At 42.9% G+C, this 18403-nt stretch overlaps 1 protein-coding gene across 1 annotated transcript in view; it reads right to left on the minus strand.

Moving 5' to 3' along the window:
- SHQ1 (SHQ1, H/ACA ribonucleoprotein assembly factor) overlaps positions 1 to 18403 on the minus strand; it is a 90703-nt gene that overhangs the window by 70510 nt on the left and 1790 nt on the right. Inside the window, exons 2-5 of the mRNA XM_026722435.2 lie at positions 15704 to 15877; positions 7242 to 7303; positions 6389 to 6511; positions 4505 to 4656 (exon numbers count right to left, since the gene is read on the minus strand). Coding sequence (XP_026578220.1) covers positions 4505 to 4656; positions 6389 to 6511; positions 7242 to 7303; positions 15704 to 15846 — 480 coding nt within the window. The 5' untranslated portion in view covers positions 15847 to 15877. The remainder of the gene's footprint in view (positions 1 to 4504; positions 4657 to 6388; positions 6512 to 7241; positions 7304 to 15703; positions 15878 to 18403) is intronic.

Consider the following 18403-nt stretch of genomic DNA (forward strand, 5'->3'; position numbering starts at 1 on the left):
TCCACTTTGGCTTTTTCTCTTCAGTTATACAGAAATATCTTTCTTAAAAACAAAGCAGTAGAAAATCTGTCATCCTCAAGCAATATGTTTAAGGTTTACAACTTACACTTTTTCATATAAACTGCATGATATAGAGTGAAACATCTCTTTTTCCTCATACTGTTTTCCATTATAGGGAAGCTACTTTAGACCACAGAATGCCATAAAATGGCAAATTATAAAAATGAATTTTATTAAGCTCATGAAGCAAGAGGACATTTTCATGTACATCTCTGTAGAAATTCCAAACAAATAGTGATTGCAGTTTCCCATAAATGCAAAGTAATCTTTACAAATATACATATTCGTGTAGTCATTTCTGAATGTCCCCAATTAAGACAAGAATTTCTGTTGTCAAGTAATGCGGTTAAGAGAAACATTATGTGTCCTGGACAACATAGTGATGGCAATTTTATTAGGCACAATTACAGTCGTTAGGCCCAGACTGTCACCATAAGGGCAGGACTTCACACTTTTCTTGCTCTGCTGCACTCGCTCCCAACTTTAGCAGAAGAGATGGGTCTATATTATTTATTTTTAAAAGATAATTTGCGTACTCGTTTCTCTTTTAACATGCATTGGAGGTGAAGAACTTTTAATTATTTGAATAAAATAGTAATGCTGCTTCTTGCTGGTAAACCTATTGGAAGACGCCTTTTAGCACAGCATGTCAACCTTTGAAGTGATCACAGCTGAGGCCATCTTGGAGGCTTCAGGGTTGCCACACACTAGAGGGAGGGGGAATACTTAGATGGGATGTGTAGCCAAAACAACTTTCCTGTGGGAACCCAAGGACATTCACACAGATGGCTGGCCAGAGGAGTGAAGTAACCAAGCAACCAGCCAGCTCCTGGGTTGGACAGCCTGACCAGTGACTTGTGGGGGAGGGGAAACTTTTACTTTTAATTAGGTGAAAGCTGCAGGAACTTTTAGAGTCAGCTTTCACCAGTTGTGCCAATATGATATACCCAATAAAACTGTTCTCTGAGGAATTTGCCTCGGAGTTCTAATTTCTATGGGTGCATTACTTGGAACGTTGACACAGCGGTCCCCAACCTTTTGGGCACCATGGAGAGAAGGCTTTCCGTGGACCAGAGGGGTCATGGTTTTGCATCCCAGGGTTGGAGCTTCACTTGTTTGTGCACCCTGGTTTCTGGTATGCTGTGGCCCAGTGCAGGTCCACAGACCGAGGGTTGGGGACCCCTGTTTTTGCATATTAAGAAGTGATTTATTCTCATGTTTTATTGAATAAAGTGATAAATTCTATTATGGATTGTTTAGTTAAAAAAAAAAGCCAGATTCATGCTTCCCTATCTGTCCTACCTGGTCTCCATTATTTGTTGGAGCCGTATTTCCCACTTCTACAGTAGAGGTATTAAGATCTGAGTTGGAATCCTTTAAATCTGCTTTACTACTGAGCTGTGTTCCTTTTCTGCTGCTATCCATACAGTTTTGGTTACTGAAATTTTCCACCTGTGATCTAAATTGAGGATATCACTTTCCCACCACCTGCCTATCTCCTTCCCCCATCTCTGTCCTGTTGGCCGGAGTGCACTCACAAGGAGCCAGGAGCTGCCCCAGGCAGGCAGACATACCGAATCAGTAGTGGAGGAAGAAGACGGTGAAGGTCAGCTGGAGGGGAGGAGAGGGGACTAGATCACGGGTGTCAAACTCATAGTGTCAAATTGCCATCATGTGATATCACGTTGTTTTTCCCCTTTTGTGGAACGGGGTGGGCATGGCCTGCCTGTGATGAATCCAGCCTGCGGGCCACCAGTTTGACACCCCTGGATTAGGTGGCAGAGCACAGGACAGTCCAAAGGGCAGAAGTGGGGGGGAGAGAGACAGATAGTAGGGACATGAAGCACATGCTGCAGTTGGAAATGCAGGTGGGCCATCAAGTGCCTGAATTTTGGTCACTTGGACCGCAGGGGCACTGCAATCACTGCCACATCAAGGATTGTTCACTCAATGCCATCTTAGCTTTCACTGGTTACTGAACAAATGGGTCTTAAGCAAGGACTACCTGTATTGCATATACACGTCTCAAAGAATTTTTCTGTAATGATAACTTTTCATCATAAATATATTAGCAGATGTCATAAAATTATTGATTTTACAATTAGCTGGTTGGATCCAAACTACTGTTATGCTTAGTACAGTTCTACTGACATCAATCATGCTAGCAGTAGGCGGATTGAAAACAGTAATTTATTTACTATTGTCAGGCAATTATATAATATAGATCACCAACAGATGCACTGTGTTCTCTCTAAACCATTATGCAATTAAGGCTTATTTATTCGGTGAACTTCAAGTTCCACCTCTGTAAGTATTTCTTTCTCTCCAATTTAAGATTCAGATTATAAAATGTTTCTTGTCAGGCCCAGCCCTAGTACAACATCGAACAATCCACTAAAGTTCAGCTTTGCTCATACCATATAAACAAAAGCTTGTCAGACAAAGCCTATACTACTCTTCACCCTAGTATATTTACCCCAGGGAGATTCTAGGAAGTGGCTCTCCTAAACTACTTCCTCTGCCTCCAATCAAGCTCTAGACAGTTTTATCTCTTGTCTCATCCATTCCTTGGAATGTGCTCCTTTCTCTTTTCTGGGAAAATGCTACTTCTCCATTGTCCATTATACCACCTCCCCTTTTGTAAACACATTCCATAATATTTCATGAGTCAATTTCTATTTCCTATTGACTTCTAACACCATTTAAAAAAAAAAAATTGAAAAGATGTAAACAATCTTTTAGACATCTTAACTTACACAGCAATTACCATCTAATTTCAAGAATATGTCCATAGGGAGCTATGGTGGCACTATGGTTAGAATGAAGTATTGCAGGCTAACTCTGTCCACTGGATGGAGTTCGATCCTGACAGGGCTCTGGGTTGACTCAACCTTCCATTCTTCTGAGGTCAGTAAAATGAGGACCCAGATTGTTGGGGGCAATATGCTGATTCTGTAAACCACTCAGAGAGTGCTCTAAAGCACTGTGGAGCGGTATATAAGTGTAAGTGCTATTGCTTTGCTATAATACCCTGTTTCTCCAACAATACGGCCTCCCCCAATAGGAAGTCCCAGCATGCTTTCTTGGCATGAAATGAAATTAAGCCCCTCCCCCCAAACTAAGGCCTATATTAAAAAATGCAAAATGGGGGGGAATGGTGGTGGGGCTTGCCACGGCATTTGGAGCAACGCCACGGTGTTTGATGCAGCCACATGGCGTTTGGTGCAGCCACGTGCGGCCAGCCAGGGCTCCTCCTTGCAACCGGAGCCTGGTGGAGACACTCGGCTTCAGGTGCTGCTTCCCTGGCCGGCAGGTCCAGTGGAGAGAGCCCGAAGATGCCCATCCTTTCCACCCCTCACCCAGCCTGTCCCTGTCCCCACGCATCTCCAAACTCACCGGCAGCTCCAAATGCTGCAGTGGCATCGGGCAGAGGTGCTCACTCGGCAGGGCTCAGCTCGGAGGAGGCGGCGCGGGCTGTCACCTTGCCTCCCTGTCCATGGATGAGTGAGCGCTATCACTGCCTCGGGCAGCCTCTCCCAGTGGCCCCTTCTGGGTCGGGCTGGAGGGACTTGGGAAGGGAGCCAAGATCGAGTCAGCCCAGTTCTTTTGCTTGGCAGGTGGGTGTGCACCAGCAGCTCGCTTTCCTGGCTCTGCCAACCCTGCCCTGCTCCGGCGCGGCCCTGGCGGGATGAGTGGAGGGTCCGGTGGGGAGGCGCTCGCTGCTTTGGCCAGAGCTCTGCCGCTGGGCAGGACGGCCTGCCTGTCAGCTGCGCTGGGTGCCCCAGGCGAAGCTCTTCGCGCTCTGCCCGATGCCAGACAGGAATGGCAGCTGGGCGCTTCTCCCGGGGTGGGCTGATTCTGCGCTGTGGCCCCAGGAGATTCGCCTCCCCATGTGGGGTTGGGCTGCCCTCTCGGGCAGGGCAGGCTTTGTCGTACCGGTAGTAGGGTGTCGTTTTTAAAAGAATGGGCTTTGCCTTTGAATGATGCCCGGGAAGGCGGCGACAGGAGCGCCTGAAGCCGAGTGTCTCCACTGGGCTCCATTTGCAGGAAGGGCCACTGGCTGGCCCCGCATGGCTGCCCAAATGCTGCGTGGCTGCGCCAAACACCACAGCATTGCTCTAAATGCTGCGGCAGCACGGGGAGAAGGGAAAGCAATGGTCGCGGAAGGTCTGGCACGATACAAAGTGCCCCACCAACGCCGAGGTCAACATCCAAGCCGTCGCCAACCGCCTGCCTGAGAATGCAAGGGGGGGGAATTAAGTCACCCCCGAAAAGACGGCCTAGCCATTTTTTCGGGGCTCAAAAAAAAATAAGACCCGGCCTTATTATATGAGAAACATGGTATAAATTTTACATTTATATTATTCAGCACTTTTTCAGACATCATTGTTCTGTGATATGAAAAATACATCTTATTACTAAAGATCTGTGTTTATTTACTTACCTGGAGACGTCTAAAAACTCCTGATTTCTGACTTCCAAATCCATAGGAACAAGATGGACACAAGGAATCCTCCATGTTATCTTTCTGAAGGGTTTGTTCTATTTCCCAGTCAAATTCCTCCTCTTCCTCCATGTTCTCCTCATCAGGAGCACCTGAACAAGCATTGCCATCAAAAGCTACTATTACAATAATATCAAGCTTTTGTGTCATTTAGAATGTATTGTATGAAATTCCACCAAAAATAACTTTACTTAATTAACAATTTCCTTACAGCTTCTCAAAAGAATCAAGATCATATAATTTACACTGTTTTTTAGATTAACACATAAGCTCAGGATAACGATTTCACCCACTGCCAAAATAAATAAATTTAAAAAATAAAAGAAACCACCTAGTCATCCCCAAAATACTTCATAGTAATTCAAAAATAAATGATTAAAAAGCTCAATTAGCAGATTGTATGATCTAATATTTCTCTGCCTGATAACTTTAAAAATACAGAACAAAAATTATATATGTAAAACTATAAGGACCTTGTCTTAAAGTCCAGTTTAATGAAGAAATTTGCCTTAGGCCTGTTCTGGGGGCAGACTTTCCCCAACCCCCCAATTTACTTCATCCTTAACCTTTCTAAAAGACTGACTGCCAAACATAATTATGAAAGAGTAACAGAGTTGGAAGGGACCTTGGAGGTCTTCTAGTCCACCCCGCTGCTCAGGCAGGAAACCCTATACTATTTCAGACAAATGTTTGTCCAATCTCTTCTTAAAAACTTCCAGCTTTGGAGCATTCACAACTTCTAGAGGCAAGTTCTTCCACTGATTAACTGTTCTGTCAGAAAATTTGTCCTTAGTTCTAGGTTGCTTCTCTCCTTGATTAGTTTCCATCCATTGCTTGTCCTGCCCTCTTATGCTTTGGAGAATACCTCGATTTCATGGCTTTTAAATCTCCTTATGGATACTTATGCTGACTGTTAGGGTAACTGTATTTTAGCCTGGGGTGCCTGTGTGATTCAGTATTTTTAGGTGTTTTTATGTTCTTACTAGTTTTCTACATTGCCTAGTGTCCGTTGGAGTTGGGTGAACAATATAATTTTTTTTTTGAAAAAAGAATTTCTAAACCACTAATGTTTACTTGGGTTTAAAATAATGTCATGTATCAATTTATGTGATTTAACAAATGATTGTGAAATCAAACCATGACTTAGTGGAAGTGGAATTGTGGCCCTTCACAATTCTCCACCAGCTTGGTGGAAAGCTATTCCCAAGGACAGTTTTATTGTATTAGTTTTAGTTCTTCTTGTTTCAAAAAAAAAAAAAAAGAGCAAAGCGATAGATAGCCTGAATTTAGTTCACAGATGGAAGATATTCAGTAACCAGAAATGTAGAGATAAAAACAGAAAAGAATCACAACTCAGCAGTAAAGCAGATTTAAAAGATTAAACTCAGCTCTTAGTAACTCTAGGTAGAAATGGGATATATGACTCCAAAAAAAATAATGAAGAGAAGGTAGGACAGACAATGAAGCCTGAATCTGGCTTATTTTGCTTAACATCCAATCCATAGTAGAATTTATCACTATACTCAGTAAAACATGAGAATAAACCATGTTTAATATGCTAGAAGGCATCTTCCAATAGATTTTTCATCTAGAAGCAGCGTTACTAAATATTAATAATAATAATAATAATAAATATTAATAAATTATTAATATGTATATTTATTTATTATTTATATTTTATGTTAATATTTATAATACATCTTAATAATAAAATATTATTCAAATAATTAAAAATGAACTTACAAAATGTCGTAACCTCCAATGCATGCTACACAGAGAAACAAGAACCCGCAAAACATTTTTTAAAAATATAATCATACAAACCCATCTCTTCCACTAAAGGTTTAGCTGATCGGGATTTCTTTGGTGCTAAGAGAACTGTCAACATATCTAAGCCATCAAATTTCTCTCCAGGAGTCTCTTTGGGAAGATGAATTGTAAATATCCCTAGAAATAAAAGGATGTAATCAACCAAAGGCTCCCCTCCCAAAACTGCTTCATTTTCTATTTCTTAAATGTATATCATGCCTTTCATTCAGAAACACAAGGGCTTAATTCATAGTATGTCCTCCTCTGCTTTTTTCATTTTCTGTAGAAGTTTGCAGTGGGGAAAATTGGATTACTTCTTGCATTATCATACATTCTTTCAAAATCTACACCAGAGGTCTGAGGAATCTCTCAGGGCAAATTCTAATAAAATTAAAATAGGGATGTGTAAGATAATGAAAAAGTCCAACTGTAAATGTAGACTTCTATTTACATAAAATAAATTCGCTTTTTTGGGAGTTGGTACACAAAGAAAACTTCATCTTACTTGGCTCAGCTTGCCTTTCCTTCCTTTCTGTAAAGTGAAAGATCAGGAAATCCTCTTTCCTTTCATTTATTATTTACCCATATTCAGAAAAAAGAAGCATATAGGTGCACCAGCAATTCAAGTTTCTTTCTGAATAGGGTATGATGTTATTTTGGTGAAAAGATATTTGTAACATAGGAATCTTCCTTATCCTCTCTCTAGTGGCCATAAATAATTTCAAATGTATTGTTTATCTCTCTGCAGAACCGGCATTTTAAATCAAGGACCAGCCAGAAACCAACATAACATGAATTATTGGTGAAATTGGAAGAAAATATATACTGCTGCAATATAGCTATATATGAAAATATTTGCAAAGCAAACCTGAACCATCATATGATGCTTTCTCTCTTCCATCTTCTACAACTCTTCCAGGAAGTGTCAATCTGTGAAAGGAAAAAAAGCAAGTATTTTATTTAATAACTATTATTAGTATAAGAAAAATGAGCTAGCAGTGTTCAGATGTTAACAATTTGTAAAATCAAATTACAGATTCTACAATATACATTAAAACAAGTCCAAATAGTAAGTTATTCTGTATATAGAGATGGCAAGCAAAAAAAGAGAGTATGATTTGTGAATGGACAATTATTAGCATTACTTTTATCAGGAATGTCAGAGTAATCACCATGTCCTTGGTGGAATTGTGAATGGAACATGCTGAAGTTCTGTCAGACATCAGCCACTGCTTAATTTTGTTTGTTTCTTTGCTTTCTCCATATTTTGATCTACTCAATTCAGGAAGAAAGCTTGTTTTATTTATAAATTCAAATGCCACGAGATTCAGGGTACCCCATTTAGTTCTAGGTAACTTTTATGCATGCTATATAGCCGTGGTGGCGAACCTATGGTATGCGTGCCACAGGTGGCACGCAGAGCCCTGTCAACATGCATGGCATTGCCCCAGCTCAGCTCTGCCACGCATGCACACACACCTCCTGCTGGCCAGCTGGTCTTCAGGTCTCTGCCACGCATGTTCAGGGGGTGGGGCGCATGCATGGGTGGGGTGCATGAGGGGGGCAGGGCGCAAGCACATTGGGCACGCATGTGCGTGAATGTGAGGGGCACGCATTGCATTTTGGATATGCACGCAATGGGTACTCAATGCTGAAAAGATTCACCATCGCTGCTATATAGGACTGCAGAATTAAAAACAACATCCAATGACATAAAAAGCAACTATTATATAAATTTGAATTTACTGTACATTTGGTTTTAATGGACATTACTTCCCTTCCCCGAAATGATCCACTGAATTTCTACTCTATGCACAACATTCTTTAAGAGAACAAGAATTATAGAGATGGAGTGTTAAATATTGTGTTTTAACATATACATAAATGTTACATATCTTTATTGTTACAATGTCTGAATCTGTGTTTGAGTTTGTGTGCGTGCATGCATTTTAAAATAATTATAAACTAAAATGCTCTAGAACTTTAGACTTCAACAGGCACCTGCAACATAACACTCCAGACTTAACAATTGTTGATAAGACATCAATTGGATAGTGTCAGAATAGAAGCAGAATAGGGATAACAGAATAGAAGAGAAAGAAATTGAGAAAATCACAAAATACAAAGACTTGCAAATAGACATAGAACAGGGGTATCTAACTGAGACGTTTTTCCCTTCACCGCCACCAGTTAGATACTCCTAACATAGAACAACTGTGGCAAGAGAAAGCAAAGATAGCAACAGTAGTAATAGGTGCTTTGAGTACAATTCCAAAACATCTGGAGATTCATTTGAACACCATCAGCACTGACAAATAACCATCAGTCAATTGCAAAAGGCAGCTATGCTTGGAATGGGCGTTGGTAGAAGTTACCCTGAACGCCCTTTCTATCTATGCTGCGAGAGAGCCCAGGATGGGTTGACTCCTTCCTATGACATCATTTAGCTGAGTCTGCACTAAGATATAAAAGCCAGCCCTGGAAGAGACCCCAGCTTTGGCGAAGATACTTGACAGACTGAAAGGTGTCTCTGAAAGCACAAATGAATACAGAAATATGACTTACCCTCTCCAGATGAATCAAGGGAGGGGCTGGGCTCTCTCGCAGCATAGATAGAAAGGGCGTTCAGGGTAACTCCTACCAACGCCCATTCTCCTCCATTCTGCATCGAGAGCCCAGGATGGGACATACCAAAGCTTGCATGTCCACGGGCGGGTCCTAGTCCGGCTCATCACACTGACTGTTGAACCACTCATTGAAGCACCTGTCTGCCGAAGTTGGAGTTGCTGAGGCAAAGACATCCAGACGGTAGTATCTGATGAAAGGAGACAGAGATGTCCATGTGGCCGCACAACAGATCTCCTGCAAGGGTGCTTGGGTCGCCCAGGCAGCCGAAGTGGCCGCGTTTCTGGTAGAGTGTGCCGTCAGACCTCGAGGAACCAGAAGGGCCGCAGCTTTGTAGGCCTGCTCAATGCAAGATCTGACCCAGCTGCTAATAGTAGAAGAGGCCTTGTGCCCCAAGTGAGAAGGGAAAAGGAAACAAAATGGCTTCCGACTTCCTGAAGGAGGAAGTGCGCTTAATAGATATTCTAAGAGCCCTACCTAGGTCTAGCGTGTGCCACTGCTGCTCTAAGTCATGGTGCAGGAAGGGGCAGAAGCCAGGCAACATAATGTCCTGGGACCTGTGGAACAGGTGTTAACCCTTGGAATAAATGAGGGGTCCAGACTGAGGACAAGCCTATCATCATGAAAGGAACAAAGATCCTGTCTGATCGAAAGAGCAGCAAGCTTGGATACCCGCCTGGCTGAAGTGATGGAAACGGGGAACACTACCTTCAGAGACAGGAAACGGAGAATGTTCTAAGGGGTTCAAAGGGGGGCTTTGTAAGAGCATTAAGGACCACATGAAGATCCCAGGAAGGATACCTGTGAACCACTGGTGGGTGCAGGTTGGAAGCCCCTTTCAAAAACCTCCTGACTGAAGGGTGATAGGATAAGAAAGGAAGCGAACCCCATGAAAGAACCAAGGAGAGGACCTCAACCTGCCTGTGTAAGGTTTTGGGGGCCAAACCTTTCTCCAGATCATGCTGAAGGAATCTAAGAACCTCTGCCAACTGGGCTAAAGCAGGAGACAGAGACCCTCCCTAAGGCACCATCGGGAAAGGGCCTTCCAGGTGGCATCATAGATGTACCTTGTGGAAGGTTTGCAAGATGCCAGGATAGTGATGGTGACCCTTTCAGGAAGATCAGCCACCTCTAGCTGCTGCCACTCAAGTGCCACATAGTCCGCTTGAGCCACTGGGGCTCCGGGTGGAGCAGAATCTCCTGATGAAGGGAGATTAGATGGGCTGGGATCCTCCAAGGAGAAGCCACCGATAGGTTGACCAGGTCCGCAAACCAGGGCGTCCTTGGCCAATAGGGTGCCAGGAGGAGGAGCTCCGCTCGTTCCTCCAACATCTTCTGAATTACTGCCAGAATGATGGGGAGCGGGGGAAAGGCATAGAGGAGACTTTTGGGCCAAAGGGGATTGGTCCCCTCCGCTCCCCTGCAAGGAAACCTGGTGAAGAATCTGGTGACCTGGGCAATTTGAGGAGTGGAGAAGAGATCCACCTCCAGCGTTCCGAATCTGAGGGAAAGGTTCCTGAACAGAGACGGAGGAATGGACCATTCTGCCTGGTCGACTAGGCTCCTGCTGAGCCAGACGGCCTGGGAGTTGTTAATCCTGGAGAAGTGGTCCGCCGAGATCGACAACAGGTGTTTCTCTGCCCATAACCCCAACCGTAAAGCCTCTCCCATGAGGGCTCTGGACCTCATTCCCCCTTGCCGGTTGACATGAGCCATGGCGGCCATGTTGTTCATAAGGACTAGAAAATGAGAGCTGGTCACTGAGTGCCTGAAATGCTTGAGAACTAGAAAAATGGCTCTGAGCTCTAGCCAATTTATGGGAAGGGCCTGCTGTGACCTGGACCAAGGCCCTGAGCTATCTGGCCCTGCATATGGGAACCCCAATCCAGGAGGCTGGCATCGGTGGTTATCACTAGCCTGTCTGGGACCCTGAAAGGGGTCCCTTCCAGATGAACAGGGAACACCACCAATTGAGAGATCTCCGGATTTGTGGAGGGAGCGGGACCTTGATGGATAAGTGGCTGGTTCCTGCCTGTTGGTAGGGAAGCAGGAACCATTGGAGTGGACGGGAGTGGAAAAATCCATGGCTCTGGAGATATGACAGGGTAATTTGCAGATCCCGACAGGCTGGATGGATGGAGGAGAACAGAATCAAAATGTTATCCAAGGAGCATTGGATCCTCACTGGAACAGAAAGCAGAGATGCCATCAATGCTGCCAGAACCTTTGTGAAGACCCTTGAAGCCGATGAGAGGCTGAAGGGAAGTGCTTGATACTGGTAATAGGTATTCTGATAACAGAAAGGGAGAAACTGGCGATGGTGAGGCCAAATGGGGATGTGGAGGAAGCCTCCATGAGATCAATGGAAGAGAGGAGATCGCCCTCCCGAATGCTCTCTAAAAATGAATGCAGAGTCTGCATTTTAAATTGCCTGTATTTTACAAATTGGTTCAGAAATTTTAGATCCAGGATGGTTCGCTACCCCCCCCTGAGGTTTTGGGAACCATGAAAAGGCAAGAGTAAGCCCATGTCCCCGCTGAGAGGGGGGAACAGGTTTGAATAGCTCAGATTTCAAGAAGTAGTTGAATGGCCTGATTCATGAGGTCTTGCCTTGAAATGTCCCGAGAGAAAGATTACAAAATTTTTGGGGGGTGGCATTAGGAAGTCCAATTGTAATCCTGACCTAATAGTGCTGAGCATGCAGGCATCCACCGTGACTCCTCCCATTTGGAGGCAAAGAAGGCTAGGCGACCTCCGATGGGTGGGGAGAACGAGGGATTATTTAGAGTGATGGAAGGAATGACCCCCACCCTCCCGAAAGGGCTGTTTACCAGTATAAGGAGCTGGGCAATAGTCGGCTCTCTTCCCAGAGGAAGAGAGAATTTTACGTTTATCTCTGGTTTCGATGAGATAAGGTTCCAGAGGATCGCCCAAAAGCTTATCGCCCACAAATGGAACTGAAGCCAGCTTCCATTTATGGTGTGACTCCGCCTGCCAATTTCTGAGCCATAACAGTCTTCTTGCTGCTACTGAAGATGCCATGGCCCTAGATGCAAATTTGGCGGAATTGAGAGTTGCATCTGCAGTGAATTCCGCCGCTGCAATAATCTTATTAAGGCCTTGGTGAGACTGAAGGTCAGATGTAGGCAATCTAATCTGGCGTTGGTGCAGCCACCGTATGGATGCCCACGTGAGAGTGCCAGTAGATGAGAGCGAGGCCAGAACCGGAATGTCAACAGACGGCACTGCCAGGGTATTGTCCAGGGTTGCGCTGATGTTGTAGAAATGCTTATCCAGGGAAGATGGGCAAGGACCTGCCGAAGGGGAAGCGCACTGTTCCTTGACTATGTCCAGGAACAAAGTGGGAGAAGGCAAAAAACCCTGCATGCACTACAGGCTTCGAGAAGAGTGAGCCTCCCTGGCTAGAGGGAATTCTTTGTGGCTCCGGAGCCACTTCCTCTGGCGACAGCTTGGCAGTGACCAAGGCCTTGCTGAGTAATGGCCTGAAGAGAGAAGGATTGAAGACCAATGCAGAGGATGTCTGCTCTGGGCGAGAGTCCTCTCCGTCTGAAAGATTTTGGTCAAAGGTCTCGCCCTCTTCATGTTCTGAATGAGAGGAGTAACTGTGTTCAGATGGTGAAGCCCTTCCCTCCTCCTTATCAAGCTCCTCCCATTCTTGTAGAGAAGAATGGACCCTGAGGTCCTGAGGCCTGTGTAAATCAGGGTGATGAGGCAAGGAACTTATAGATTGAGAAGGGAGAAGGGCCTGAATGCTTTCCAGAGGTCAAAGGATTTGCTTGAAGCCTTCAGCCAATCCCTGCCTAATGGCCAAAGAGACAACATCTTGGATATCCCCTGGTCTATGCTCAAAGGTAGAGGCAGAAGGCTGAAGGCCCGCTGCTGTGGGAGTGAAGGTGGCTTCAGGCCTAGATTGAGAAGAGGTTAGAGGCCTGGAGGGAGGGAGAGGAGCATAGGGCCCAGAAGCCTGTTGGAAATAAAGCCCAGATCTGCTTAGATCCTGAGGATCATATTGTACTGCAAAGGCCTCAGGAGACCAGGATGGAGTATGGAAAGGCTCATTGATAACTTCTCCTCCCCTGGGAGGGCTTGGCTGGGGCCCACGGGTATCACCTGAAACCTGCTGTAGTTGCGCTCTCTTCTGTTGAATAGTTCTGTTGAACTGCCTCTCTAGGGCTGCATGTCTGCGCTTCTCTGCCCTCAACTCAGCCTGAGTTGCCTTCTTAGGGGCTAGAGCCTTTGCTCTCATTTTAGCAGCCACCTCCTTCTGGACCGATTAGGTGCGTTGCCTACGACTTTTTCTCTTATTGGGTTGAAGAGACTGTTCAACTGCGGGGGGGACTCTTCCTGACCCTTATCTTGCTCCATTTGAAGAATAAAGGCTCTTACATTGAAAAGAAACTGTTTGTAATTTTTTTGTATTAAGCCCCTTAGGGTATAAATTGGCCCTCGGGCTTACAAAATGGCCGCTCATCTCGTGGTGGAAGCCTTCAATCCAAGATGGCCACTGACTATGGGAAACAGGCTCTGAGATGGAAGAATCTCTCCTTAGGCTATAAAGAGCCCCGAGTGAAGTCAGCAAAGGAAAGGGCAGCCGCTGGCCACACGATTAGTTGGCTGACGCTGGAATCGGTTTGCCGATTGCTTTTTACGACCACTCAAACCGCAGGTGTGGGGGAGGTCTATAGACGCTGCCCAACTTGCCTGAACAGCACTCTGGCAATGCTGCTCCCAATGCTGCAGGAGAGAGAGAGCCCTGCTCTCCTGGAAGAGCAGCTGCCCAGATCCTGGGAGCTGCTGAAGTGAGGAAAAAAGGTACTGAAGATCGCTGGTGAGTGCTATCCACAGAACCTCAGCTGACTGAAGCTGTTATTGGTTTGCTGATCGCTTTTTATGATCGCTCAAACTGCAGGCGTGGGCGAGGTCTACAGACGCTGCCCAACTTGCCTGAACAGCGCTCTGGCAACGCTGCTCCCAACGTTGCAGGAGAGAGAGAGAGCACTGCTCTCCTGGAAGAGCAACTGCCCAGATCCTGGGAGCTACTTGAAATGAGGAAAAACAGTACTGAAGATCGCTGGTGAGTGTTATCTAACAGAAGCTTTCAGAGACACAGCTACTGACTGAAAGGAGCTGAGTCAAAAGCTGGGGTCTCTTCCGGGAGCTGGCTTTTATATCTTAGTGCAGACCCAGCTAAATGACATCATAGGAAGGAGTCAACCCATTCTGGGCTCTCGATGCAACATGGAGAATAGCTTACATCCTGCAACAATATCATTTAACACCATTAAACAACATAATTTGCCTAACCCAGGTTCTTGGGAATGACTTGGTAGGTAGATAAAAATGCGAAATCCAGTGTAAACATCTGGCTGACTATGTGATGTACCATAATTATAATTCCAGTGTGGATTGCTAGATATTTTTCAACTTCCCAGTTTAGGACTGTGTATATATGTATACATATGCATGCTAAGAAATTTCTCCATGTAAACAGTTATCTATAGCAGGGGTCGCCAACCTTTGGGACCTCAGGGACCACCAAACTCATAATTTTAGATCCCAGGGATCACTAACTGGTTCTGTGGGTGTGGCTTAATTTGTGGGTGTGGCTTGGTGGTCATGTGACTGGCTGGGCATGGCTTGTATGTAAATATTATAAATATTTATATAAATATTGAATTTTTTATAAAAAAGAGCAACTTTTACCCAAAATCAGGCAGATTGAGTTGCTCACAGAATCACAGATTCATTGAGAAATCTATCTGCCATTGGCTAGCTCAGTCTGTCACATAAAATTTGCTTGCAAGCAAACTCATAAAATTAACTCACAACACACCATGCATGTAAATATTGAATTTTTTATTTAAAAAATGAGCAACTTTTACCCAAAATCAGGCAAAGCAGGCAGGCAGATTGAGTTACTCACAGAATCATTCAGTGATCTATCTATCTGCCATCGGCTAGCTCAGTCTCTCAAATTTGCTTGCCGTGAGTCTGCACTGAATTTGCTTGCAAGGAAACCTTCAGTTCTAAGGGACGTTTGGTGCTTAGCTAGAAAGCAAGAAATCCAACCATTTCCTGCTTCTTAGCTAATCTAAATCTCCTGGCAGAGCAGAACAGATGATGGTCAGAAAAAGGAAAAATAGCAACTTAGCAGACAAGTTTGCCGAGTAAGGAGTGAGTGGGCGGGAAGGGTTCCCGTGGGCCATGTGGGCTGAGCAGCCTTGTGTTTCTGCATAGCTTGAATTAATTGCTTTGGGGGAGGTGCTCTGGGGGTGAGATTTCTCTGTGGCCCACCAAAATTTTCTCACAGCCCACCAGTTGGCGACCTCTGATCTATAGCAACCAAACATTGTTTCAATTCAAATTTATGTCACACAGGATTCAAAATAATTTATTCCATTTTCGCTTCTATGCAGGAGATAACATAACACTTTTCTGGATGCTGATAAAACCATTTCTAATTTGCATATGAGATAGGGTGATGTGAACAAATCATGTTTAATTGCCCAACGTAACCCCAAAGCTCATAGCAACTTTGTTTGATAGCAATTAATGAGCTATGATCTTCAGCTGTGTACTTTTTAAAAAATAGCAGTAATACTCACAAAAATAATTTATTAAACTAAATATACTAAATTAAGTTCAGAGATTAGATGAGATTAGATGAAAATGAACATTGCTTACCTGAGAAAGTAAGGTTTTGCATAAAAACGAAATGAATTCCCTTCAAAATAGACGTCAAATTCTGAAACTCGTGCATAAGGTACTTTGATAATTATTGTGAGAAAATCTGGATCTTGACTCAGTTCAAATACCGGAGTTATCATGATGAATATCAGTAAAAAACAATATCACTGCCTATAAAAGAGTCACAAAAACAAACAAATTGTTCTTGGGATGTGTATCAATAGCATTTGAACACCGGAAAATGACCGAAGTTTTCTAATAAAGTATTTCCAGTTAAGTGAAAGGTATTCATTATAATCAAAGAAAACATATTTGTTCAGTGAGATTAGAAACATCCCTGTATTTACTTATACTACATTACTGAAACAATATATTTAATTTTATGCTCTACCATTTTTCAGTTAAGAGAGGTACGGTCAGTTCCTGACTAATCCTTATTCAGAACAAACAGATCAAATTAGCTGCATAAAAGTCTATGTTTATTTTTACTTCTTGGAAATCTACAAATTTGGGGAGTACCTATTATAATGGATCCAGATTTTTTTTACTCAGCAGGCAGCAGTGTTTGCAAACTATTCTACTCAAAAGTATCCCGAAAAGAATTGTTGTTGTTGTTGTTTTTATGGTTCCTTCCTTCTGCAGTGTCAGCATTGCCACTGGTCAAAAGCTTGGGTCTCCAGCATAATACCTGAGAATGTCAATGCATCTTGCCAAGGTCCCTCTTGGCAATTTATATCTTTCTTTCAAAGTGCCTGGTCCCTCTTGGCAATTTATATCTTTCTAAATTATTTTAATTTTAGAAACAAAGAAACTGTCACACTACAAGGAAAATGCCAACCCCGAGCATCATCTTTATTTGCAGGAATCTTAACATCATATGCCAGCTGCATTTTTTCCTGTTTCTATTTTTTCTTTTAGTTTAGCAAAGAAAACACACACAGGAACAACAGTGATAACATAAACCCAAAATATACCTACACATATGTAAGAGTGGTTATTTTAAAAAAATAAACGGAAGCTTTAAGTTATATATAAGTAGTCCTCAATTTACAACTATTTATTTGTAACAGTTTGAAGTTATAGTGACTTACAACCAGTCCTTCCACTTATGACCGTCACAGCATTCCCACAAATTAAAATGTCAGGGCTTAGCAATCAGCATGTACTTATGACAATTGCAAGATCTAGGGGTCATGTGACCTTCGCAGCTGGCTTCTCACAAGTAAATGGAGGAAGCTGGATTCACTTAACATTCATGTGATTAACCACTGGGAGGATTCACTTAAGAGTTATGGCAAAAAAGTTCCTAGAATTGGGCAGGATTCATTTAATCTTATTTAGCAATGGAAGTATCTGTTCCAATCATGGTCGAAAGTTGAGGATTACCTGTATACTTTTAAACTGAAGAATACTTAAATATTTAAGAAGCTCTAAAATCCATACTTTGTAAATTAGATAATTATCCCAACTGGCTGCCATAACACTAGTATTGCACAGCAGAATTTTACCAAGAAATTATCCAGTGTTATCATTGAAGTTACAGATCTGTAAACAACACATGTCAACTGTAGCCACAGCTGTATTGTTTGGTATCACAAAACAATTTTTCCCTAGAAATTGTAAGATACTTTCCTAAATAAATAATCCCAAAATACACAGCTTATTATATGTGCTACATCATCTCTTCTTCTTCTTCAAAACATTACATCTGTTAGCTTAAACATATAATAGCACTTAAAAGTTTGTGAACTCTAATCCTTTTGAATATTCAGTATTTCTGCATAACTATGACCTAAAATACGATGGGTTTTCCACAAAAGTCCCAAAAGAGGAATCAATTAAATAAATGAGGCAAAAACATTACACTTGTTTGTTTACTGAGAAAAATGATCCAAAGGTACATATTTGTGTGTGTGAAAAAGTATGTAAATTTTTTGCTTTCACCAACAGCAATAAGAGTTATCAGTCCTGCACATCAGCTTTGAGAAATTGTAGGCATATTATATCCCTCCCTACAGAACAGCTACAGCCCAGGGAAGATGGTAAAAATCCTCACATCAACTTCAGGTTCTTCCATAACATTTTTATAGAATTATAGTCATTAACTTTGACATTTGAAAAGATTAACTTAGTTCTGCTTTAACCATTATTTGATTATATGGATTGTGAGTTTTGGATTATTATATTGCTGCATGACCCACGTTCTCGAGTTTAGTTCATGGACAGACCAATATTGGTCTCTACATCTCACGCCCAGTTTAGCTTGGCCGGATCATGTACTTCCTACAAAGGAATTTGCCCAAATATTGCCTGACACATTCAAAAATGCATGTCAAGTTTTGGGGGTTCTTTATAAGTTTGTACATATTTGGAAAAATATACTTAACTTGCTCTATTAAACACATGTTTAGCATTCTTTCAAAAGAGCTCTGAACTTCTGTTTAAAAATATATAATGCTCACTTCAGACCATCACTATTCTTGTGTGATCAGAAAGTTGATTTAACCCTGTAAAGGGATCCAGATAGAGGCAACTGCATTCCAGATTCTTATCTTGGTAAGTGCATTATAGGTAGTCCCTGACTTACAACCACAATTGAGCCCAACATTTATGTTGCTAAGCAAGACAGTTAAGTGAATTCTGCCCCATTTTACAACCTTTTTTGCCACAGCTGTTGAGTTTGTTAACTACAGTTAA

This window comes from Pseudonaja textilis, chromosome 2 (assembly GCF_049901715.1).
Source record: "Pseudonaja textilis isolate UNSWEBS1 chromosome 2, rPseTex1.2, whole genome shotgun sequence".
In the NCBI taxonomy this organism is placed as follows: Eukaryota; Metazoa; Chordata; class Lepidosauria; order Squamata; family Elapidae; genus Pseudonaja; species Pseudonaja textilis.